The 27701-nt window shown below is 38.0% G+C and overlaps 2 protein-coding genes across 2 annotated transcripts in view; both read left to right on the top strand.

Moving 5' to 3' along the window:
• The window catches only part of FAM204A (family with sequence similarity 204 member A), a 476472-nt gene that overhangs the window by 236128 nt on the left and 212643 nt on the right, over window positions 1-27701 (top strand). The gene's annotated exons all lie outside the window — the stretch shown is intronic.
• RAB11FIP2 (RAB11 family interacting protein 2) overlaps window positions 1-27701 on the top strand; it is a 50452-nt gene that overhangs the window by 16985 nt on the left and 5766 nt on the right. The window contains exons 2-4 of the mRNA XM_006111382.3: window positions 668-1110; window positions 1859-2327; window positions 23923-23968. Of these exons, the coding sequence (XP_006111444.1) occupies window positions 668-1110; window positions 1859-2327; window positions 23923-23968 (958 nt within the window). The remainder of the gene's footprint in view (window positions 1-667; window positions 1111-1858; window positions 2328-23922; window positions 23969-27701) is intronic.

The raw sequence follows: 27701 nt of genomic DNA on the forward strand, positions 1-27701 counted from the left end.
GCTTCTTGCGCAAGTAATATGCAAATGAGGCTAAGTGTGGAATATCGCTGAGCCTCATTTGCATACTTAATGATCCACCATTTTTTTCAGAAGAGGCTCTTGCCCAAGAAGGAGCGTCTACAGTGCCCCTTCTTGTGCAAGAAAAACCCTCTTGCACAATGCCGTTCTTCCTGAAAAGTAATAGGTGTAACGGCGTTGCGGACCTAGACCACTACAACAGTTAAGATCAAGAGACCTCTACAGCATGGGCTGGGAGCCAGTTGGCTTTTAGCTCAGAGGGTAGAGGCTCCTCTTGTCAGGTCCCAGGTTCAAATCCACGTTGGTGGTGGTTACATAATCAGACACAATTTTACTGACCTCAGTGGGGTTTAGAACCCTTGCACCAAGTCTGACTTTCTCAGTTGGACTGAGATTTGTGAAAAGTCTCTTTCTGTACATAAATTTTTTCTCCTGTCGCGCAACAGAATGATGTCATCAGGCTTTCGTGACCAGAGAGAGAGAGGAGTTGGCGAGCATAGCGAGCAGGGGGGTTTTGCATGGTTTTTGGTGTTCGGTTTACAATATCAAGATTAATTTAACTTGAAAATAGCATGCAGATTTATGATCTTTCTTCATAATGAAACATATGACAACTTGTGCTCTCTCTCTTCCCCTCCCTCCTTTCAAGGTGGTTTAGCCTAGAGTCAAAACAAGGAAAAAGAACTAAAGACAGAGGAGAAATAAAGGTTAATATTCAATTTATGAGGAATAATATGACAGCAAGCATGTTTGATCTGTCAATGAAGGACAAAACAAAATCACCTTTTGCTAAACTGAAAGACAAAATGAAAGGTCGAAAGAATGATGGGACACTTTCGGATACATCCTCTGCTATCATTCTGAGTTCTCACATACCTGATGCGAACATTGAAATGTCCAGTAATGAAATGCACATGAAATCAAAACCAAAAAAACCTTTTCTTTTGGGACCTCAACGATTATCTTCAGCTCATTCAATGTCTGATTTAACTGGATCACATGTGTCTTCTGAAAAAATGAAATCCAGCACAATTGGCCATTCACACCTTTTCAGACGTCAGTTAGAACCTTTTAGTTCTGTTGATGAAAGTGGTAAGTAATACATGTTGTTCTTAATCTTAGCCACTATGATTGTAATCTAGTTGCTATCAGTGTGAAAACATTTACGAATCTGTGAAGTTTAGTGCATGCACTTGCAGACAAAGAGTTAGGAATTAGTTCTCTGTATGGTAGGTTAATTCATAGAAGTCTTTGCCTTTTTGATTAAATCAGTCAGTATGTCTATTTCCAGTTAAATGTTGATGCCAAAAACAGAATAACCAGCTTTTGTGACTGTTTCATTGCCCATTTTTCCTAAGTTTAAAGTATACAGTAATAACATTACATTTTATCTAGCAGTTCAATATACAAATAGTTTAACTGCTCAGATTTATTTTTTTCTTGAACATTTCTGATTTCATTGTTTTAGAAAGTCCAGAAACTGTCACCAGAGTTGAAAATGCTGTCAGTTATGCAATATTTCGGGTACAGAACTATGTTTGTGTAATTTTCTGAAATGTCAAACTGGTCAGACACCTTTTGTGTACAACCTAATTTTAATAAAGAAAACGAGTGCTTATTTCAGAGCATATGGATTCCTTAAATTCCTTAACTACATACTGGAAACCACAACTGCTTTTGTTTTTTTAAGGAACTGTAAAAATTATTCTACAATATCTTTTGAAATTTGAACCAATTGCAAAATGTCAAAACCTGAATTTAATAATATGAGGTCTCCACCTGTTATAAAGTGTGATGTAATGTTTCACTGCTTATATACTAACTCCAAAATTGTTTGCAGGAAATCTAAAATCTCCACATAGAAGGACATCAAGTGCTGATACTTCTAAAATGAACCAGATTGACAATACAGCTGATAAAAGTGAATCAGCATCTCAAGCACAAAATGACCCATTTACAAATGTGAGTGCTTCATTGCCCCAAAAGTTTGCTACGCTGCCAAGACAGAAAAATCCATTTGAAGAAAGCCCTGCATCATGGGACCAAAACATAAGTCTATTTTCCAAGCCTGTTGAAATAAAAAAAGAAATAAAAAAAGAGAAAAAGGAAAAAGTTAGCCTTTTTGAACGAGTGACTGGAAAAAAAGATATCAAGAAGTTGGATAAACTTAGCAATGGGGGATCAGACAGTTCCACTGATTTGAGATCACCTAGTGCATTTGGTGAAAGTCATAAGGACAATTTTGATTATGACTCACGTAATCCATTTACAGTGAACTTCAAGGCCACAAACATGTTGCCAACATCTAGGTAGGTTTTATTTTATTTGGACCTGATAGTTTGTGCATGTTATATAAATGAAAATGTGTAGTGGTCAAGTATATAATATTTGTGCTTTTTATATATATATATATATATATATATTCCACTGTTCATCCATTTATAAGCAAAAAAGGATGAATTCCTTGTATAGTTTGTTCATCTTTCCATTGCTATACTTCTAAGGATATTTTTGATATTACATTGTATTATATTAATATGATCTATGAGTGTTCTTTGGTTTTGAATTTCTGAAGACATTCCAACATGTTTCAGCATGGATTTGTCTTTTCATGACTTGGTTTTAGATGGAGGCTTATTTACTATTGAATCTAAATAGTGATCACTTATAAGAAGTCATTAATTATTAGACTTCCTTATCTAAGATAAGGCAGTTATTTCTTTAGCTAAGTGTCAATATTACAGTATTTCAGATACAGAGTATAAGGAGTCGATGTTTCATAGGTCTGGACAGGACCTCAAGAGGTCATCTAGTCCAGTCTCCTGCACTCATGGCAGGACCATATATTTAATCTCGTAATGATAATTGCTACCTGGATCTAGAGAAACCCCTATTTTCCCCTATTTTATGATCACATTGAATATTATAGTACCCATTCAGTAACGATTCTTGGCCACTCATTCTGCTTCTTTTAAATATTGGAGTTATGTGATAACTTCACAATTTAACTTTACTTTTACTAATTTTAACTGTGAAAGGTAAGTAAAATACAATGTATATAGTGGAGTTAGTGATGTGGCAGGAAATGGCTAAATGCATAAATGTATGGACACAGCATAAGTTATGCTGAAAAAGTCAGCTTTGCATGTTAAATATTAGGGTAAAATGTGTAAACTGAGAATTTAGATTTTGAGCTGTGTTTTGCTTAATTTTTGTTTTCCTCATTCTCCGTATTTTAACCTTTTTTTTTCTATCTGAGACATTGATTCCTTACTCCTCAGAAAAGTACCTATTTTATCATATTATATAATAACAGCTTATAGTCTGAAGTGTTCCTCTAGTCCTCCCCATCTTAATGCACTCAGAAATCTTTGGGTAAATTTGACATCTAGAAGTTTAAAAGATAAGAATGTAAATGATAGACAAATGCACGTCACTGTCTTTAAATTACAAAGAAACCATGCATGCTGCATGAGGACACGTATATCTGAAGGTTATCTGATAGAACCTCCAGGCTGAAATGTAAATTCGTTGCCATTTTACAGAGCTTAAATAGAGACCTTATGAAGAACATAACATTTTTGTGAATATAGGTTGGTAGGACAGGGTCTGTTTTTCAGGCATAAGGATAGCTGTCCATTAACTTTTAATGTTGAAGGAAATATGTTGCCTTTTTGAATCTGTGATCTTAGATTTGAGGTGGTGGCTCTGGTTTCAGTATTGACCATAGATCCATGCAGACTGGGATGGTGCAAATTTTATGTCTGAATCAAGTGAATCTGTCTCTGAATCAAGTGGATTTAAAAAAATGTTTGACTTATTATCTAAGATACTTGGAACACACATACTCAAATGTAATTAGGTGCCTAACTTCCACACACAAATAAGTGAACTTTATGTGGGCCTGCGGTGCCTCTTGAAATTCTTCATCATCATCATCATCATCAACCATGGGCTCAGCTCCAGTTTGTGTCCGATGCCTCCCTCACAATTTCCTTCCATCTTTCCTTGTCCAGTGTGGAGTGGCTTAGTTTCTGTAGACTAGCTCCACACCAATCCTACTATATCATCTACCAATTCTCTGTGGAGTCTGCTCCTATTCGGACCATCCATTATGCCGAATACCAAGGTCTTAACTTTTTGCTTGTCGTTCATTCTGCAGATATGCCCGAATAGCTGTAACTTCCATTTTATAACCTTCTGTAGTAGGTTCTCTTTCGGCTGTATCTTCCTATGTAATTCCTCATTGGTAACCTTCTGCATCCATCCTATTCTCAGAATTTTTCTATAATAACTCCTCTCGAATGCCAATATCCTTCTCTTTGAATCTTTCATTATCACCCATGTCTCACATCCATAAAACATGCTGCTAAATACACATGTTTTCAAGATGCTCGGCTTCATTCCTAAGCTAATTGCTTTACTTTTCCAGATATTATTCATCGCCTTCAAACTTGCTCTTGCTTTCACTATTCTAGCCGCTATTTCTTCCTTACAGGCTAGATCATACGTCATGTTGCTCCCCAAATATGTGAACTTCTCTACTTTCTCTAGTTCGATCTCATCTGCACTGATCTTCCTTCCTATTTCCTTATCGCCAAATACCATTGTCTTTGTTTTATTGATATTCATAATCAGTCCATACTGCTTCCCTTCCTCATTCAGCACCTGCACCATTCTCACTAACCTCTTTTCATCTTCCTCAATGATAACTATATCATCCACGAACCTCAAGTTGTTAATTCTCATCCCGTGCACCGATATCCCTTCTACCTCTTCCTTGAACTTGTCCATCACACTCTCTAGATGTGTGATAAAGATACTCACTGATATCGAATCTCCTTGTCTCGTACTTCTACTCATTCTAAACCCACTTTCTGCATGTTCTCACCACTGCTTCTGCATTATCGTTGATATCCTTAAACAATAGTATAATTCTGCTATCCACTTTGTATGACTCCAACACCGCCCAAGTCACTTTCTCATCTATACTATCAAATGCCTTCTGAAAATCAACGAAGCAGTAGTAGATGTTCTTGTTCTTTCAACAAGCTTTCTCCGCTATCAATCTTAGTGCCAATATCTGCTGTATGGTACTTCTATCTTTCCTGAATCCCACTTGCTCATCCGCTAGATGTTCTTCTATCAGTGATCTCAATCTTTCCATCAGTATCATCATCCGCACCTTGTCTAGATGGTTACGGCAATCCTTCTGTAGTTCTTGCACTCCAACACGCTTCCTTTCTTGTATATTGTCACTAGCACAGATCTTGTCCGTTCCTTAGGTGCCTTCCCTTCTTTCCATGCTACATTACCCCGATCGCTCGATTGGTATTGCGGACCTTGTTTATCCGGGCGATGTCTGTGCCAGTATCTTTTATCAGTTAATCGTACTTGCATCAGATTTCATTCCTATTGTTGTTTTACGGTCAGCGCATCGACACTCATCTGACCAACCCTCCTTCTTTATCCAGGCTTGGGACTAGCATGAACCCCTAGAGGCTTCATTGTGAAGTTTCTTGAAATGTAGTGGGAGTCTTTATATTGACTTCAGTGAGCCGTGGACCAGACCCTATGTTCATCCTAAGCAATTTAGTTTGGCATTTTTGGTTAAACAATAATAATTTGAGGAATAGCATTTCCTGGTAGTATAATTAATGGTTGGTTAGATAAGTTCCGGAAAGGAGGCTTTTGTCCATCATTTGGTCAATACTTATTGGTCATCCTTGCTGCAGGTTGAACCATGTAATTTGGCACCCTCGGAGTCTGACCAGTGCCAGACTGGAGAATTTGAAGAACTATGGGAGGTCAGTATTGTCTAGTAGCATTACCAACACTTCCACTGCTTACTAGGCTCTTAGAAGATATTTAGGGACAAACTGGAGCTAAATAACAGCATAAAACACTTAGAGCCCGGACTGGTGGCTGTAAACAAACTTTATGGGACCACAGGAAAGTTGGCCATCCCTGTGATAAGTGGACATATGGCTAACTAAAATCATGCTGAACTATGGATATTGCCAGATCAAAGAGTGCCGGACTAGAGAGGTTAAACCTAAAACCAGTATATTACAGAAAATAAAAAAAATGCTTTCTATTTCAAAAGCGGAGAGAAAAGCAAGTAGTTTGCTTACAGCACAGTATCTCTTTGTTCCCAAGCAGTTAGACAGATGCAGTACCCTATGGGAAAGTAAATTTCATTTTCATTGTTCTTGTTCACTTGATCCAGACTTAAAATAAGGATTAACGGTATTTTAGATAATTACAATAAAATCACAAAGTGTAAAAAATGATGGAAATATGGAGATACGAAAATCTTCAGTTATTCACTTATTTGTAAAATGGGATTGATTCTTACCTCTCCAGAATTTTGTGAGGATTGTATTAGAGTAGATTAAGGTCTTTGAAGATGTACAATATTATATAAATGGTAAGGATTATTTTCTTCCTCTTTTATTGTCAGGTATATTAGAGACCTCTATGCTAACTTCTTAACATTTGAAATATGTTACGGCCTTACAGTAAAAGAAAACACGCTTTTTGTAGATGTTTGTAAATTCAGTCGTTCCAAGGCATTTACACCATGCAGCTAATGAAATATATGCTGGTATTTTCAGCTATCCTTTAACAATAATGGGATTTGTATTTATAACTCCTTAATCCACTGCTTTGAAACTTTTGCCCTATATATTATATTCATTATTTTAATTGCTCCCATTAATTAATAGAGCTCTCAGGAGGTTAATCTGCAGACACCAGATATATTGCCTTTATACTGAACCCACCTAAACAAATAGATGTTTGTCTTCCAAAATAAAAATGTTATAAAATGGCCAAGCCTTTGTGCATATTTTTCTAAAATTGTTTGTTTAGAAAATATACTACAGTCAGCTAATAACTGATGTGAAAATTTCTCAATTTACACCACTTGACAGGTGCTAAAAGAAAAGCATCTTTAATTCTAATGTGTTATTAGGACCTCTTTAGAGAGATTGTACAAGTTATTAACAAGGTCCTCAGAGACAGGAGATGGGTAATTAACAAGACCTAAAGAAAGAGAATTTAGGTAATTAATGAGCTTCCAGGCAATGGACACAGGGCAACAAATAGTCCAATAGTTAAAGTCGACAGGTTGTTGCTAGTATTATCAAATGGTGAATTCAGAAAAGCGAATTGATAGATATCTGTGAGCTTTCTAAGAAGCGTTTCAAAATAACTCTTTAGATTATATTTCCATGACAGAGTAGTCATTATAATGGTAATTCAACACTTAAACAGTTTAAGAGTTAGATGAATTTGAAATTTCATCAGGGAGTATAAATTGGGTATAGAACCCTAAAAGAAAAATAACATACTAAAGAATCATGAGAAAATTTATTACTAAGTGCCATGTATCTATAATCATTGCTTATTTTAGAAAAAAAAAAGTCAGTTGAACAACTGAACAAACCTGTGAACTAAATGTTCCAGAAGCTGAGCAGACTTAAATTGCATTAAATGCATGTAGAGTAAATAAAAAGCTTTCTTTCCTCACAGAACCTGACTTCTGATCAAACTTCTTAGAAAAAAATAAGAGAATTTGGTTACTTTTTTTTTATTTCTGGTTTCTTATAAAAATACTTCTGTATATTGTTTATTTTAAGAAAAGAGAAAGGGGAATATAGAAATGGTGAGGGAATAGTATTTAGATCTCTATAGGAGTCATTGTATATGTGTTTAGAATATACCAAACTGATGGCCATCTATGCTGTTTTAGAAGAAAAATACTGTCAATGTGATGAAAGATTGTTGATGTGAAAAGGTTACAGTTGTGTATGGCAGTTGGAAATTTATCTGCTATTTGTGTTGATTCCACAGTCCCGGCTCATGCAGGATCCCCCGCTGTGCCTCTGTTTTTCAAATGTAGTAAGAGCCAAGTGGCTCTTACTACATTTAAAAGGCAGAGCTGCAGCGCTGCTACGCCTGTGCCTCCCCTTTCCCTCTCACCGCAGAGACAGGGTGCTGGGGGACCAGCTTTTAATATAAAGGCAGCGGGGCTGAAGGAGGGGGAATGTGAGTAGTTGGCTCAACTACCCGATTAGCTTTGGCTTATTCAGTAGCCGACTTTGCAACTACTCTTTTACATACCTAGGTTGAACCTCCTAAATTTGGGACTCCCTGGTCGAACAACATCCATGGTCAAGCAGGATCATGGATGTTGCAGGACCAGAGAACCCTGGCACCCAGGAGTGTGAGCCGGTTGGGAGACCAGAGGCAGGGAGCCCCAGCTGGGTACGGCACAGTGGGGTAGCCGCAGAGCCTTGACCCAGAGCGGCAGCAGTGGGACAGCCGCGAAGCCCCGACCTGGAGCTGCAGAAGCGGGGCAGCTGCAAAACCCCATCTATGGGAAACCCTGGCAGCTACAGAGCCCCATCACTGACAGAAACAGGGCAGCAGAGTCTGGGGAGCTGGGTTCCGGAGAGCCTCAGCCAGCCAGCAGAAGTGGGCCAGATCCAAGCCCAAGCCCTGAAGCAGCAGGACTGGCATGGAGCCAGCCAGAGGGAGGGGCAGTGTCCTGGAAGGCTGATGGCAGGGAACCTCCCCTAATCTGGCAAATTCCCTCATTTGGAACGGGTCCGGTCCCAAGAGTGCCGGACCAGGGAGGTCCAACCAGTATTGTTTAAAATATAGCAGTTATTCCTATGCTAACTTTGTTACCTCTTCTGTGTATTACATTGATACTGTAATATTAACATCTTTGCAATAATTGCAGTCAAAGAAATATGTACTTAATTCTTATAGAAATTGAAACAAATAACATAATACGAATAAAACATATGTTCCTTCTATACTGTAATCCTTAGTGACAGTGTTCCCTCTAAGATTTTTCCAACCATGTGTAGAGTGAGTTTTGGCTTGTGCATCCATATTGAGGTCATGTGTGCTGGTTTGGATGTGTGCCACCATGGTACCCAGTTTATTAATGCACACACGTTCCTGGCTGCCAGAGCAGACACAGCCCCTCTCCCCGCCATGCAGCAGGTTCCGTTCCCAGGCCTAGGTGCCAGAACAGGCCCCGCCTTTCCCCCCCACCATGTGGCAGCCTCAGCTGCTGGAGCAGGCCTCCTCCCTCCCCAGTGGCTCCCTCACCATGCCGGCTCAGCCAGCCTTTCCCACTGGAGCAGCCGCCTGCTGCACAGCACTTCAGAGGGGATGGGGGGGGGGGGAATGTTGTGTGTGGCTGCACAGACACACACCTTCGTGGGAACTATGGTGACAGATTGTTTCTTTAAATATTCTTTTACTACTTCAAACACACCTACAAATTGCAGGTCAAAAAAGGTTTTCATTTAATAATCTCCATCTGTTTTATTTATCTTGTTTTGAGAACAGTTCCTGAATTTGACAGTGTTTGCATTTTCTGTGAGTATTAGTGGCTCTGCATTTTCATCATAGTTAACAATTGGCCCTGACTGTTGCTGGGTGTGTGCTTTTACTAATGATGACAACTTCCTCTTTACAAATACTTGCATTAATTACGAAAGTCTGAAATAGCACTGATTTTGTTTTTATTACTCCTGTCTTCCTGGGCTCTTGACACTATTCTCACCACAGAGCTCTTGCCATCTCTTCATTTAAAAAAAAAAATGTTCATAGAACCTAACATTTGAGAGTCAGATGGCACAAAAATTTCCGGAATTTGTTGAGTGTATCAGTGTGGCTAACAAATACTAACTGAAGACAGCGAGCAACACATAGTATATTTTCAGGCTTTAACATTTCAAAATTTAGTGTGTCACTGTTATTTCTCAATTTCACCCTTAAGCATCCTACACTAAGGCTCTGTTTTGCAATAAGCTTCATGCGAGTGGACCCTGCTCTTGTCAGAGCTTATTGTAGGATCAGTGAAAAGGAGTACAGTATTATTTATTCCTTTTAAAGGTTACAGTGCATCTTGCTTCCTAGTTGCTTTTCTTCTTACACTTTGTTAGGCGATCCTGCTGCCAGAAAACCCATTATTGTGCCTACCGCAGTAATGAAGTCTCTCATAATGTATTTCTTTGTCAGTCATTCACAAAGTATTGCTATGTAGGGCTACACTGTTTTGAATTTTTATTTCTTTTTCCTGCATTTTTTAAATTTCTTCTCTGTTAGCAGCTGTAAGCCTTGTTATCGTGTTAACTTTAACTTGGATGGCATTTTTATTTTTCTTCACTTTCCTCTGCTGGTATTCATGAGATTATAGCTCAATTTCTACATGTCTAGTTAAATGAGATTATTATTTGATCTTCTAACCTACTGAGAATATTAAGAAAATGATAAGAATGACTCAGTGTATTATATTGTCAATTCAGTATGGAAGACACCAGTCTGACCTTTCTTCCCAAGCACAGAACAAGTACAATGCTCACAGGTTCAAATACTTTGAAGCCAACTTTTGTCGACAAAACTCTGTAGTCTAAACACATCCTGTCTTGATATTTAAGCTAAACTTGCCAGCTGTGATTGTGGTTTTGTGATCTGTACATGAAGTAAATCGGAACAGGGCTGACACCACCAACTCTCAGGCCACGACAAAACAGCTCTTCAGTGACTGAGTCACTACTTCCACTGGATTGGAACAATGAATGACTCCTTCCTGTCAGATATTCTATTAGCAATTTGAATTGGTCTTGACTGAGTAAACGAATAAGATATCTCTGATTGGAGTACGTATTTTATAAATACTAATGGTGCTTAAAGTTCATGTTACTAAATAATTACAAGATTTTTACAAACTGTTACTGTCTTGCAAATGCATATTAAGGCATATGAAATCCTTTGAAATTAAGTACCTGTACATATGTAGTAGACTATATTCAAAAAACAGAATGGATTGTCTTTAAAAGACTTCAAACATTATAATTGCTTTAGATTATTTCTAAATTTTTATGAATTCAAGTGACCTGTTTTAAAAAAAAAAAAATTTAAATCAATGCACAAAGAATCTAAAACTGGTAACTCTCCCTTTTTTTAAAAAAAAGGTAGTTATTAAGTAATAGTTATTGAACCTCAGACTTTTAAAAACCTAATTTCAGTCTGAAGTGAATTGTTTCCAGCTGAGTTATAGATCCCTGAATTTGCACTTTCTAGTTCAAGTGCTTACACAACCTAAACTGGAGTGACCTGAATGGTCTATAGTATATCTGTTGAGGATGGAGCATCATTAATCATTTAGTTTGCACACCATCTGTTCAATACTTGATTCTTTAGCTTAGTATAAAAATGCTTAATAAAAAGAAAAATCTTTAAATGCTTAGCAATATTCCTTTTTTATTTAAGGTTATTGTCATGAGCCAATATTGCCTATAGACTGTAATAAAATTCAGTCTGGCGTATCATACAGAATCACTGCAGTTTCATATTTGAATTTCAAATAGTCTTTTAATCCCTGGGCAGTTTTTCAAATTATGGCACTTGCATGATTAATAATGATTTGGAGATAGGTAGTGCTTGTATCTAGTGGTTGTATTCCAAGTGCAGGTTCACTTATTTTAAGGTATTTATCTTTGAAACTGTCTCTAAGGGCTTGCCACCCTTGAAACACTAGAGTAACACAGCTGCACCACTGTAGTGCTTCATTATAGATGAGTGGTGGGCAACCTGTGGTCTGTCAGGTGTTGTGTGTGTGGCCTATGGGGGTATGTCTACACTACCCCGCTAGTTTGAACTAGCGGGGTAATGTAGGCATACCGCACTTGCAAATGAAGCCTGGGAAATTCAAATCCCGGGCTTCATTTGCATAAACTGGGTGCCGCCATTTTTAAATCCCTGCTCGTTCGAACCCCGTGCCGCGTGTAGCCACGCGGCACGAACTAGGTAGTTCGGACTACCTAGAAAGCCTGGTCCAAACTACCTAGTTCGTGCCGCGTGTAGCCGCGCGGCATGGGGTTCGGTTCAAACAAGCAGGGATTTAAAAATGGCGGCGCCCAGTTTATGCAAATGAAGCCTGGGAAATTCAAATCCCGGGCTTCATTTGCAAGTGCGGTATGCCTACATTACCCCGCTAGTTCGAACTAGCGGGTTAGTGTAGACATATCCTAAGACATTTTGTTTACTGTTGCCCAAGCACAGGATTGTTGGATTCTGCTGGTTTTTGTCCACTTTTTTTTCCTCTACTGGTTTTATTGAAATCAAACATATGAAAATCAAGGGCAGATGAAGTGAGGTAAATGCTGTGTGAGCCATGCACTCCCTCGGCATCCAATCAAAGTGTTGCTGTGGTTCAATCAGCACACCCCACCAATGCTAGATACGGAAGTACAGTTAGAAAGACTATCCTATCATGGGAGACTGTCTTGATTACAACAATTTTGTGACCATATGAGATGGTGGGCTATTCTTATGGCCCATTCATTAGCCTCAGTTGTTCATCACTAGTATAGATGCTACTCATGCCAGTGTGGGAGGTGATCTCCCATTGTCTTCCTCAAAGGCTAGGTTGGCTCTACATCATTCCGGGGTGTGCATACCTGACTTGATCTAACTTTTTAATGTAGAGTATGAGACTTTAAGCCATCATCCCAGCAAGGCCCCTGGGCATAGCCTTCCACACTTAGAATAGAATACTAGAAATGGAAAGGACCTTAAGAGGTCATCAAATCTAGTCCCCTGCCCTCACGGCAGAACCAAGCACCATCTAGATCATCCCTGATAGATTTCTGTCCAACCTTCTCTTAAATATCTCTAATGATAGAGATCCCACAACATCCCTAGGCAATTTATTGTAGTGTTTAACCACCCTCACAGGAATTTTTTCCTAATGTCCAACCTAATCTCCCCTGCTGCAATTTAATCCCATTGATTCTTGTCCTATCATAAGAGGTCAAGGAGAAAAAAAAATCTCCCTTCTTCTGGTTAATACCCTTTCATATACAGGTTGGACCTTCTAATACCAGGACTCTGGTCCAGCAACATACATGGTCCTGCAGGAGCCCAGTGGCAGAAGAGCCAAAGGATTATTTGGTTGGAGTTTTCTAAATTACTAAGAAAAGTTTTTTACCTATATTCCATTTCCATCTCAGTCTGTTTTTCTCTGCTTCTATTTAACATTCACTCTTTCCTTTTGTACATGAATAACCAAGCTGTTAGCTGTGATAGACACTCAGTTTTACAGCTGGCATTTTCTTAATACAGTAGATCAGATTAAGGCAAATATCTGAGAACAATTGTGGTGTATTGGTTAGCGCAGTGTTTCTCAACCGTTTTTTCTAAAGTACCCTTTTTAAAAAAAAAAATTTTTTTAAGTACCCTCTTTTTTTTATATATATATATATATAATTATAAGTACCCCCAGTACCTAAAGTTTTCAGACACAGAATTTTTTTCTACCATTTGCAACACCTTTGTTTAAACAACTTAATCATAGCCAGGCAGGTGATGAAATTTTTGTATGCAAAAAAAAAAAATACAAAAATAATAAAGTGCTGTAAAACTTAAAACAAAAATTGTTTTCTCCAAATTTCAGTTGTGTTGACGTATCCCCCCCAGACTTCTCTCAAGTACCCCTAAGGATGCTCGTTCCACTAGTTGAGAAACACTGGGTTAGAGCACAAAAGGGTCTAGGTTCTGTTATCCGATCTGTGGAGAAATATTTATTATATGACTTAGGACAAGTCAAAACTACTTTTCCACAGTTCACCAATCTTTACAATTAGTCTAACCCCTTCTTGAGAGGGTAATGTGTGATCTAAGGTTTGCAGAGTTCTTTGCGTTCTATGCATGAACATTTCTATGTAAACAAAGTTTCATTATTAACATTACTGCTATAGCACTATCTCAGTTATATTAAGTGCTCTTCAAATAGGAGGAAAGGGGTTGCCTTGACGTGTTTACAATTTAAGGCCCTAGTTTTTCAATGAGCTCTATGTGCAAGGCTGCTTGCATCCACAGGAAACCTCACACTAATTTTAATGGAGTTCCATTGGAATCTACTTGTGCATCAATTGTTACAGTCAGGGTCTGCATAAACAACATGTAGGTGGAGAGTAAGATGCAACCAATTTTCTTAACACCTTAGTTAACAAAATAGAATGATGGCAACCACAAATATTCCTGGCATTATTTTTGCAGCTTTTTAGGTTACTTAAACTCCTGAAATCCTTGTATGGTTGCTTTGTGGCATATTTTATATAGTAGTGAATCTCAAAACATTGTTCACCAGAATCTCATTGGGAAATAGATGACAATAATATGGGTTTGTTTAGTCCGCGGAAGAAAAGAGTGAGGGGGGATTTGATAGCAGCCTTCAACTTCCTGAACGGAGATTCCAAAGAGGATGGAGAAAGGCTGTTCTTAGTAGTGACGGATGGCAGAACAAGGAGCAATGGGCTCAAGTTACAGTGGGGGAGGTCTATATTGGATATTAGGAAAAACTATTTCACTAAGGGTGTGTCTAGACTACATGCCTCCTTCGACGGAGGCATGTAGATTAGCCAGATCGGAAGAGGGAAATGAAGCCGCGATTAAAATAATCGCGGCTTCATTTAAATTTAAATGGCTGCCCCGATCTGCCGATCAGCTGTTTGTCGGCAGATCGGGGCAGTCTGGACGCGATGCGCCGACAAAGAAGCCTTTCTTCATCGGCACAGGTAAGCCTCGTGAAACCAGGTTTACCTGTGCCGATGAAGAAAGGCTTCTTTGTCGGCGCATCGCGTCCAGACTGCCCCGATCTGCCGACAAACAGCTGATCGGCAGATCGGGGCAGCCATTTAAATTTAAATGAAGCCGCGATTATTTTAATCGCGGCTTCATTTCCCTCTTCCGATCTGGCTAATCTACATGCCTCCGTCGAAGGAGGCATGTAGTCTAGACACACCCTAAGAGGGTAGTGAAGTACTGGAATGGGTTACCCAGGGAGGAGGTGGAATCTCCATGGCTAGAGGTTTTTAAGTCTCAGCTTGATAAAGCCCTGGCTGGGTCCTGGCATTGGTCCTGCTTTGGGCGGGGGGCTGGACTCGATGACCTCCTGAGGTCTCTTCCAGCTCTATGATTCTATATGCCCAGTCTATCCTTCCTTAGCTGTCCGCATTACCAGACTGCTGTGGCTGATAATATTTGAAGGAAAGTTAGTGTCTGAATTTCATTAACTATATCATCTGCATTTATCCATTTTTTTTCTTAGAGCATGTTATCAGTAGGATTATATTCATGTATCTTTTTATGAAAATAAACCTTTCAATTAATTTCAAGTTCACAAACTTTTCTTAAAAAACAAAAACCGAAAGTGCATTACTTCTAAGCAAAGAAACATTCCATAGTCCACAAATTTTGAATAGGAGTGATTTCTGCTTCAAACTAAAAATACCCATATTAAGTAAAGTAGAAGAATGAACTGATGTAACTTACGAATTACCTGTAAAATGGATATGGTCTAACACTCACTTACCTCAGTTGGTATCACATTAACCAAGAAGAAAGACTTTGAATACTAAAACTAATGTAAATACACACTTTATACTGAAATTAGACACTAGAGTGATTGTGTAACTAATCTGAATAGTGAAAATTAAGTATCTAAAAAGCTCTTCTTAAGTAAAATATTATTTACATATAATATGTTAAAAATGTTTAGCACATCTTCATTACTAGAAGATTTATCCAGCACTGCTTGGGTCTTTAACTCATTTTTTGTTTTTTGGAAAATAAAATGGTGCATACTTCATTTGAAACATTTTGTGGAGCGGGCTGGGGATGAGGGGTTCAGTATGAGGGTTGCCCCAGGAAGAGAGGACTACCCCAGCACTCTCTTATCACAGCAGCTTGGGACCAGGTGAGAAGCTTCTTTCCATGGCAGCTGCAGTGGGCACAGTTGGGGTAGAGGGTATATGTCCCCTGGTTGGGGCAGGTCCAGATTTGTCTGTCCCCTGTGCTCCCCAGCTAGGGTGAATAATGCAGCAAACTGTGCACTTTCCCCTGGCTCCCTTACAAAGGGGTACAGGCAGCTTCAGCCTCCACCACCTTCCTTAAAGGGTGCTTGGGGAGTGAGAGCCTCGGGGCTGGTACAGCCCTTAACTGAGGGCAGAGGAAGAACCCCCAGCCAGCCTCTTTTTAACTGCCTGGTCGTTCTGTTTCTTTTCTATGTGGTTTCATGAAAAGTAATCCTATTCCAAGCACGTCCCATTTTCCTGGTACAACCAAACCCTTACTATTTCCTTTAAGTTATGATAAGTGGAAGCTGTATACTGAAGCTGGTGGTCCTAGTGCTTACCACTTAGGAGTAATTTTTGACCAAACAGACGGAAAGACAGATACACAACTCTCAACTATATTGCAGTTAATGTCAAAGTAGACAGCACAGACGGCAATATTTTAAAATTCATTGTACATCAGTTTTCTAAAAACATTGCTTTAATCGCTAGATATTTAGAAACCAAGTATTTAAATAGCCAATAAGTATAATATTTTATTTGTTTACCATCATAAATCTTTAAGAACATAAGTCTCAATCACAGAATTGATCAAAGCAATTTAAAAAGAATTATTCAAGTAATATACAATCAACAAAAGTACCTAATTCTTTCCAGGTGGCTCTACTGGAATGAAAATTAGGTATTTTATATCACTGTAATTATAAATGAATTGAACTGGTGGAAAAATCATGCACACATGATAAATTAAGTAGAAAATAATATTTTTTATGGTTGTGATGCAAACCAAGACAACTCATGAAATCATAGCAAAGGCAAGACAGTCTGTCCTAGCTTATATCATTTTAAGTCACTTTTTTCACTGTGACAGGAGTTAAGGAGCATTTCAGCTTGGACTTCAACTTTAACTTATTTGAAGTCATAAGTAATAAAAGCCAGGAAATTCAAATAGGTTTTACTATTTAATAAAATATAGACTCTAAAAAATAGTTGCAATAAAATAAGGAGAGTGATTTAACTGGATAGAAATAACAGATATAAATAAAATAATGCTTAGGAAGCTAGTTGATTCACAGGTGAGTGACATGGGGGAATTGGTTAATGACTATGTTAGGTAGAATTTTCTGTGTCACGAGTGAGTTTGGATTTCTGGCAGTTGGATGTTGGACAGCTCTATTGATTGGAATATATCTCTTCCTATACCAATTCTCTGATTTTGCGTCTGTATTCTCCTCAAAGGCATGTCCTGCTGACATGATTTACTTTGCTTGTTCTAAATCACGTGCCCTCTTCTGGAGAAAGGAACCCATAAAGGGGCATTTGCATTGAGAGACCAGGCATGGAATGTTCATGGAAGCCAGAGTGGGACCTGGATGTACAGTCTGAAGATACAGCTATTCCTGGAAAATTGGAAAGACAACATTCTATATGCTAGTGGTGGGCAAATAATTTTTAAAAGGAGCCACTTCATAAATGTCTGAAGTGGCCCCGGGCTGCCCTGGAAGGGGTGAGGCCTCAGGTGGAAGAGGCGGGGCCAGGAGACTTCTCATGCTCCTCCACCCACAGACCCTGATTGTCCTAGGAGTGGGGGAGCGCATGAAGTCTTTGTCCCTGGGCACCTAGAGAGAATTGCCAGCTGTTTTAAAATCATTGGTGATACCTCTCACTGCAGTGCCTAGAGGGAGACTTTGCGCGTTCCTCCTGCCCCCAGGCCAATTATGGCCTGGGGGTGGATGGGCACACAAAATCCCTCACCCTGTTTCCCCCCCTCCCCCCCGCTACGGGCGCGTGGCAGCTAGAGAGAACCGCTGGCTGTTTTAAAACGCTTGTGGTCCCTTTGATGCCATGCACCTCTGGCAGTGGAGGGGACTTCGCGCGCGCTTCCCCCATTCCCAGGTCTCGATTGGCCGGGGATGGGTATAAAGCACCTTATTCTAGTATAACTGTTTCTACACTAGAATTTTTTACTGGCATAACTAAACTAGGGATGTAAGCAACTAATCGACTATCCGATAAGCTTTCGCTTATCGGATAGTCTACACACTAGTCTACACACTAGTCGAGTGATTGCTTCTCCTTCCTTGCTGCCTCTATCATAAAGAAGGTTCCCCCCCAGCTCCAGCTCTGTGGGAGGAAGCAGGGGTGCAGTGGCGGCCAATTTTGAAATGTACAAGAGCCCTCTCTGGGGACTCCTGTGCATTCAAAGTTGGATCACTGCATGGAGCCTGGAGTCCCCCGCTGACCTCAAGCTCCATGAGGCACTTCCACTTTGAAATGCACAAGTGCCTCCACTGGGGCTCTTATACATTTCAAAGGCGGAATGCAGAAGTTCTTATGAACTAATTGGTGGAAATCCAAACGACTATTTGATTACTTAATTAATCGATATTTAACATCCCTAAACTAAACTAGTTTAAAAAAGCTTCATCCCTTACTAACGTAGTTATGCCCGACAAATTTGTTAAATGTAGACTAAGTTTTAGTTTGGAGATAAAATGTTTGTTCCAGATTATCATTGAAAACACTTTATAGAGCGGTGTATTACACAGGATGGATTTGAAAGAAGATGATGGAGGTTATTTTATCGCACATGATGGGAATTCAAAAAGCTACATAGATCAGGGTGCTAAAAAGTAGAAGGAATAAATATGCTGTGTTTAGTAGCTGAAGTTGTCAGCTGACCTACCAGTTATTTCTTTCTATTTATTAGGAATCTTTGAGTCCAATGTCTTAATAATTCTTACTTTAATACCTTACTTAGTCATTTTGGCTTATAATGGCAGCTTTAAAGAACACTTATATACTATTCCTACTAAACTTAATAGAATAACTTATGTTAGGGCCATGCATGCAGTAACTGAGCAATGGCACCCTGCCTCTGGAATGTTTGTTTTTGGAGCTGCAAAATCCTATTCAAATCTGTATTTACTTTGCATGTGAGCATGAGAATAGCTTTCTAATAGCCAGTACATACAAAATGCATTCTCTGAAATAGTAACCATGCATACCCACAACACAATTTTGATGGTGATGTGTGAGCCAGAAAGTAACATTTGATTTTTGGTTCCCAGGATGAGTTGGCAGAATTCTTTAATTAGAAAAGACACCTCCTTTTACTTGTAAAAGAAGCAAATTTAGTTTTGTAGTACAGGCAGTCCCCGGGTTACATATAAGATAGGGACTGTAGGTTTGTTCTTAAGTTGAATTTGTATGTAAGTCGGAACTGGTATATATTGTAGGGGAAACTCTAGCCAAACATTTCTCCATAGCTCAGTTTTATTCTCCCACACCTCACTTCCCTCAGTCCTTTATTCTCAAGCTGAGGTGTCTGCTGAGAAAAGCCGCTCCGCGTCTCCCTGGTCTGCTGGGGGGGGGGGGGGGGGGGCGTTACTTCGCGTCTCCCTGGTCTGCTGGGGGGAAGCAGCTAGTGCGGGGTTGCCTCACCCCGTTTGTAAGTAGGGTGTAAGTTGGATCCGTGTAACCCGGGGACTGCCTGTATTCTATATCGGTTTCTCAAATACCTTAATGCTAACTTTTATTCACTGTTGCAGTGGAACCACACTTTATAAACAAACAGAAAATAAATATCAGAGTAGCCATGTTAGTCTATAAGGTGCCATAGGATTTCTCGTTGTTTATTCAGATTCAGACTAACAGATGTATTGGAGCATAAGCTTTCATGGGCAAAGACCCACTTCATCAGCTGCAACAGAAAATATGCTCCCAAGCTGAACATAGTATTGTCATGTTTCCACAGAAAAGCTTCATTCCCTATTTATTAAACCCTGGGAAAAAATAAGGATAGGACATTAACTATTTTAGCTACATTGTTTACTGTTCCCATTAAAAGAATAGCAAAACTGATTTATTCTTTAATTATTCAGATAGACATGTTATATAGTAATACATTGCATTGCTTACAAAATGCAGGACAATGTAGCACTTTTCATTGCTTACAGTGACTGCAGTTCAAAATCAGAATGTCCTTGTTTTAGAAAATTGTTGCTGGAGAGATGGAAAGGCTTATGCTCAATACAGAATTTATTAAAGTCTAAAGCAGTATGTCATTTCGCTTTTACATAACTTTATTATTTTATTTGACTACAATTAAGAGTGTGGTATTTAAGAAACAGAAAGAACCCAATAAGTTCAAATACAGAGCACATGCAGAAAATCTGTATTTTCAGTTTTATTCTTTAAAGCTATTACAGAGTTCTCAGTGAATTATGAGTACAGCTGAGAGTCTGGAAATGCTCAGGCTCACCTCAGGTTGGAAGAGCTGGCAGGAAACCATGCAAGGCTCAACGAGACCATGAAGCTCCCAAGTTAGTTAGACCTCTTCATTTACTGAAACAAATTACAAGATTTCAGAACACCTGCTTCTTCCTGCTTCATTGAGGAGAAGATTTTTTCTCACTTATATCTTAAAACATGAATAGTGTATGTTTCATGTGTAAAATTGCAGCTACCTACATACCAAACACTTGCTAATTTTGTTGATGCAGTTAAAGATGCCTGCAGTGTCACAGTAAGTTTTTTAGTTTTAAAAAAGTCAACACTCCTAATGGTGGACATTTGTACTTTCAAAATATAGCTTTCATGTACAGTGAATATGTACACTTCCATAATAGGTATCTCAGAACTCACTTCATAGGAACCATTAGTGCTATAAAAGATCTCAATTCCTTAATCTTTCAGAAACTCAGTTGAGCAGTCACTGTATTATTCTGTATCTTGTCTGACACGAGGAAACAGCCCCAAAAAGAAAGGTATCCCAAATTAATGCCACACTTCATTACATAAAGACATTCTTGGTTTTGCAAAGCTAATTCGATCCAGTTCAATTAACTCATTTTTTTTGTCCTCAGAACAGATCACAAAAGGCAGCCATGAATGAGTAAGTTCATAATGTGTTTAACACATCAGTGTGAGACTAAAAGGCAGACCACGTGGGAGGGTTCCTGCCTTTAGATTTGTAGACAATACCCGATGAAAGAGGCCCCTCACTCAAAACTGTTCTTTAGTGAACAGGGCAGAAAGCTTCAGATCACTGTTACAAACAGGTATAATAGAAATTAACCAGAACTCAATTCCTCGGACACCTTTTCCCTCACAATTGTAACTGTTTGTGTAATCCAGTCTTCATGTGATATTCTCATTTTTGCAGTTAGTTCACTGCAGTTAGTTCAGTATAAACCAAAAACAAAGTTTCCTAGAGCTCATTTGGTCAAATAACTTGCTTTAAGTAGATTGAGGTGAATTTAATTTGTATATAATTTGGATACACTGTATCATTTAGGTTTAAACATTTTTTTTTCATTTTTTATAAATTCAGATTTTCACTATAGCAGGAAATTATGGTGGGAGAGAAATTAGACCATAATCATTTAACAGCAGTACTGTTGAGATTCAAAAACTTAAAGCTTTATAACCATTAAAACACAAGTTTTTCAACATCCAATGTGAAAATATATTAAATAAATCTTAAATCCAAGTCTGAGTTTTCAACAAACATTTTTTTCTTTCTTTGCCCATCTGTAAATTTCTGTTGTTAAATAGATGGAAATACTTCTTCCGCTATGTGCATATAGAGAAATTGATGTTTACCAACTTTTACTGATAACAATCTAATCCTTCCAAAACATGTTCCATTTCACTCTTCCACATCAACAATATATATTATCAAAGGTTTATAGGTTTAGCAAAGGAAGGAATAGACAACAACAAAATAGCCATTACTTATTTTAGGCTAATTTTTATATTAAAACCTAAAATGATGTGCAGTGTGTTCATAATTTTAAAATTTTCTTTCATATGCTTGTAATCACCTTTCAGTAGCCTGAAATTGAAATGTTTCATTACCAAATTTAATTTTCCTCCTTCATGCACCAGCTTGTTTAATATATTCATGAGTACTAGCCTACTGAGATTTTTTTCGTATTCCTTTTAACACTTAAAGGTGAATTCGCTACTCGTGAGTCAAGAAGGTTTTGGATTGATCAGAATGGTTTGATGCATGTTACATGCAGACAAGCCATGAGAGGGCCCTTTTGTAAAAATTCATCCAGGAAGTGTCAGCCTCAGCACATTGGTGTACATGTGTGCACCTGGACTACGAATAACCCTTCCAGTCATACCAAATAGTTAGTTTTAGTCCCTGTATTGTATAATAAAATTGTGTCAAATAAATATAACTTATTATAATCCAGAATCTGTACCCATTTTCCAGAGAGCAAAATGATATTTCAGTGACCATCTGTAACAAGTATAAAAGGACACAGAAGCATTGTTTTTGAAAATGAAAATATATTCAGAAAATTATAACTGTGCATTCGTGCCACCACTTTGACAATGACAACTTTAATATTATCCATATCAGCAATCTATTAGTTGGGAGGATTTTAAAATAGCTTTGTTTGGGATATGAATAATTTAATAACTGAACCTCCAAAATCCAGGATTCTCTGATTAGCAACATCTGTGATCTGGCAGGACCATGGATGTTCCTGGATCTGAAAGCCCCAGCACCAAGGAGTGCGAACCTTGTCCCTGGGGAGCCCAGGTCGGGCAAGGAAGAAGCAGAGTTGCACGACGGGAGCCCTGTCCCCAGAGAGCCCCAGCTGGGTGGGGCAGCAGCGAGACCTGCGAGTCCCATCACTGATCAGGCAGGAGAGAGGCAGGGCTGTGGAGGCCGAGGAGCTTCATTCCTGGGGAGCCTTGTCTGGGCAGAGCAGCAGTGGGAACAGTGAGCAGCAAAAGCTGGGCAGCTGGCAAGCCCTGTCCCCAAGGATCCCTGGTCAGGCAGGGGAGAAGCAGGACCACAGAGACTGGGGAGCTCAGTCCTGGGGATCCCCAGCAGGACTCAGCCCAAGTCCAAGCTCTGTAGTCTGGAGCTGAGTGGCAGTGGGGCCAGAGTGGAGCCAACTGCAGGAAATGGGGAGCGTCCTGGGAGGCTAGTGGCAAGGGACCTCCCTATATCCAGCAAATTCCATCCTTCGGGATGGGTCAGATCCTGAGGGTGCCAGACAAGGGAGATTCAACCTGTACTTAGTTATGTTGTAACCAAAACATTCTAAAGGTGTGCAAACTGTTGTATCACCAAATTACCTGTCTGGGGCTGCTGTGGGGAGCAGGGGAAGTTCAGGGTCTGTGGTAAAAGCAGTTGCTGCAAGAAGTTCTGTGGGAAGTTTATCTAATGGGGATTTTGAAAATTGAGCAAGAAGGGTGAGAAAAGAATAGGTTCACAATAAAACTAGCAGCATTAGCATAGAGAGAGGAAGAAAACCAGGACAAGTAGTAGAGAACTGAAAGGATAAAAAAAAAGTTAGATCTGGTAAGCATTGTTAATATGAGAGTGCTTTTTGACCTACGAAACGAGCTAGTGATTTCCATTGAGTTTCTGAAAAGCATGTCTCCAATAAAAAGACACCAGGAAAACTGGCACTAATTGGTACTTCTGTTGACAATTTCAGTCTAGAGATGTATGACCAAGTGGACACTGAAACTGTATTCACATCTCACCCCAAGAGATGATTTTTCTCAGGTCAGAGTTGAGGCATAATTACAGTGTAATATATGCAAACTGTGACTTCCACTATCTGTAATGTACCTGGTCTCCATTCATTTGAAAACCTGAATCTGTAGGGCTACCAAAATATAAAATAAAACAAAAATCTTACGTCTGTTTTTCAATGAAAAGTGATAGTAATTCCTTGTATGTTTAGAGTAGAAAACATCGTTTCAAAAAAATGCAGATGTTTTAATTTAATCCAAAGTTATAAAAGTTCCAAAAACACATTTTGCATAATTTACAGGTTTTAGAAATGTTGCTTACATCTTGTTTCATGATAATTATCTTTATTTTGTGTGCTTTTGAAATCAAGAAATTATGTAGTGTTTCTACATTTCATATAAAATATTTTGGTACTGTTGATGTTAAGTACAAAATTATCTTTAAAATGGTGTTTTGGTTGATGAGTACATACCTGTGATAGTTTGTTTTTCATTATTCCCTTAGTTTTAATATGAAATCTGCAACCATTGAAGACCACAGGAAAACAAGGGTGAGTGTTCTCCATTACACTGTCAATCAGTTGTCCCCCAACATGGTGCCTGAAACAGAATAAATAACCAAAGGTGTTTTTATTAACTTCTAATAAGCAAAATTTAAAAACTTTCCTGCTTGTTTTATCCAGTAATTCTTAATGAAAGTCTGTTTCGTGGTCAGAGACTGGGTTAGTTCAAAGGAACTGAAAAGTAACTTAAAGATCCAATTTGCAGAGAATTTGGAAAAACTATTGAAGTTATAGTATAGAATAGATCTTCCCAAAGGAGATAGTGAGACATCTTTTGCTTCAGATATTTTAAATTAAACTTGAACAAAGAACTAGAATGTGTTGCCTAGCAAACAATCCTGCATTGGCAGAGGATGGACTGGATGATCTAACTGGTCTTTCCCCTCTGTAAAGTCTATGGATGTGTCTAGACTACAGGGTTTTTTTTTTTTTTTTAAGTAGCCTTTTTTCGAAAAAACTTCACCTGCGTCTATTCTGCAGCTGCGTTCTTTCAGAAGTAAATCGAAAGAGCACAGCTGTTTTTTCGATTATGGTAAGCCTCATTTTACAAGGGATAACACCTTTTTTTGAAAGTAGTCTTTCGAAAAAAGGTGCTATTGAATGAAACTGTGCTTTTTCGAAAGAGAGCATCTAGAGTCTCTCTCAAAAAAGCGGCTCACTTTTTAGAAAAATCTGCTTGTAGTCTAGATGCTCTCTTTCGAAAGAGGCTTGTAGTCTAGACGTACCCTATGATTCTTTGTGGGGAATGGATGTTAGTAGGCTAATCAAAATGCAAGTCATCCACTGGTTTAGGAAAATGAATTAATATGATATGGTTACAAATACAAATAGCAAATGAACAATCTAATGAACAGCAATAAGGCCTTGTAATAAAGAGACTTGAAGTTATTCTTTAGATTAGTTGTTTGGCATTAGAAATAGCAAGACTATAGTAGGTACTAAGAAATAAAAAATAAAAATTTCCACACATTTATCATGGAATTTATTTGTATAAAAGAAAATGTAATCTTGTTAGAATTTGTTTTATGAGCAGATCAGATCTTTCAAAGTGGATTTTTTTTTCTTAACAATAAGTTGCAAATAGATAGGACTTTATCCTGTTTGTGTTTTAATATGTTATGTAAATGACTTGCAATAACTTTTGATGTTCCATAATAAATGCCCAAGTTTTCATAATGTAAGAAACTGGTGGGAGATGTCAGAATGTATGAAGGCTGCCTTTGATCAGATAGTAAACTGAATTCTACCAGGCAGTTACTTAATCTCTGGCAAAAAGCAACATCAAAAAAAAAATTAACTTAACAACTATTGTCTGTAAAGTAACCTTAATTACAGTTTCTATGTGCTTGTAAATGTACTACCCCAAATCATGTAATTTATTGCTAGTAAAACCATGGTTAGAATTCTTTTAAGAAATAAGATGTGAATTATTTTAGTTAAAGGATTTAAAGGTGATAAAAGAAATCCTTGATGTTGTGATGTGTCTTTGGAATACCAGCTATCCTAAATGTCCTTTGCAGGATTCTGAAGTAGTGTTCAATTAATGCAAACTATAAGACTCTATCTATCTATCTATCTATCTATCTATCTATCTATCTATCTATCTATCTATCTATCTATCTATCTATCTATCTATCTATCTATCACCCTTAGTTTTTCCATGAAACAATTTGAACAATTGTAATGTTCATGATTATTTCTTTAGATACTTGCAGAAATTTATATTGGATTCTGCAATAACAGCCCTCTACCAAGTTATGTTTTTTCTTGCCGTGGATGCAGTGTTTAGCAATTAAGTTTGTATGTCTTCTCTGGTGCCAACACCTGTCTCTGAAAGCAGTGTTTAAACAGGAGCAGTAGCCAGTTGAAAGGGCACTGTGAGCTCTTTAAGGCCTAATTAAGAACTGAAAGAGAGATGAAACATGTAGGACAAAAGATGTGAAAACTGCTGAGATTATATTCCCAGAGCAAAATTTCTCATTAGAACAATAGGGAGATGATTAGAGAATGCCAAGCCTTTATCTTATCTTGTAGCTCTCCTTCACTTGGTGTAGATGTCAGTTAGTACCCCAATATTTTTTGGTTACCAGGACAATCCTCCTTTAAATATTTTACTATTTAAAATCTTTTGCTACAATTTACATTTTATAAGATAAATATTTCATAATAAAACTTGAGTAGCAAATTTTTTTAAGTAAAAATTAGATTATTCTTTCGTCCATTAACATGCTGTGTTGTCTAAATGATCAAATGGAAAATTAAAACAAAAATGTTAGTTTCCCCCATACTTTTGGCATTTTCCTTTCCTTAAGTGTTAAACACATGCTGGTAGATAGTTTAATCTTTATTTTTCTTTAACTGGAATGTTCTTGTATATCTGCTTAATGTTCTTTTTTAAAGGGGTGTAAGGAAATACCTTTAAAACATACATATTACACAGAACATTCTGGAAAAGAAATTGAACCGTTAAAAACAACATTGCATAAGGGATTTAGATCTTCTATATATTAGAAAATTGAACAAGCTCTTTATTATTACACATGGATGCTTTAGTAATACTTTATACATATCAGAGAAAACATTTGTACTGTCAACAGAAACATTTCCTTCCTCAGGAGTGGAAGAATATGTGCAAAATACATGAATGGCCAAGAATTGGAAACACTTTCTGTTCTATGCATATCACTGGAAATGCAGACTAAATGATTTGCAAGTTTCACCACCCTTAGGTATTTTTATGAAGTGGATGATGTTTGCTACGATAAATGTCAATTTACAACACTAAAAGTCAATAGCAAAGTAAGTAATAGTAACTAAAGACTGATGTTTAGCCGAAATGTAACCTCACAGAATCAGTCAGAAATCCTAGAATGTTTAATAGTGCACAAGTTACTAATAGAAAACACTAGATGGAGAGAGGTTGGTTAAGTTGTAGCATTCCAACTGATTTGCCATACACCATCATTTTTAATTAGCCCTACTTGAAAATGTTGGCCACCTGCATATTTTAATGATGATATGGATGCCAAAGTGTAAATATTGAGATGTGTTGAAATGAAGTGAAGCAAGCTCTACCATGCAGTGTGCTTCTTGATTGTGCCTGATTTATCATTTTTAATGAGCAGATTTAAATGTAAACAAAAACTATCTCCTAAGTATGAATTACCTCACCTTATACTCAAGTCAAAAGTTCAGGATTTGAAAGGTTAGATGATTTTACTTAGTCAAATGTTTTATATCTTTTAAATTTCCCAGTCTCTGAACTAGATAAAACTAATTATTATATATCTCTAATGGTGCTATTATTTTCATAAACTCACTCTTGCTAATTATCTTTTTCTTAATTATATGTTATTTCTCCCCAGTAGAAAATAAGGCATTTAGGTTATAGTTTCCTAGATCACACATTGCTTTTATAACTGGAATTAAACATACCATCTCTGTTAATACCTCTACACATAGTGAGTCATCAGAAAGCATTGCTGAAAATGTTGCTTTTTCTCTTGCTACTTAATTTAGAATTCTGTGCAGGCAGCACATGCTTTTTTCAACTTCTGGTTGTTCTCCATTCTAGATAAGTGCACTCGTGTAATTATGACAACCTCTTGTGCCGTTTTTTAACTTGATCCAAAATATGAAATAACAAGTTCTAATATACAATAAGCAGATATTGAGGCTAGAACTTGGAGAGCCACTGAAGGCCCAAGGATGGAAAATCAGA

This window comes from Pelodiscus sinensis, chromosome 8 (genome assembly GCF_052426305.1).
Source record: "Pelodiscus sinensis isolate ZL-2025 chromosome 8, ASM5242630v1, whole genome shotgun sequence".
Lineage (NCBI taxonomy): Eukaryota > Metazoa > Chordata > Testudines > Trionychidae > Pelodiscus > Pelodiscus sinensis.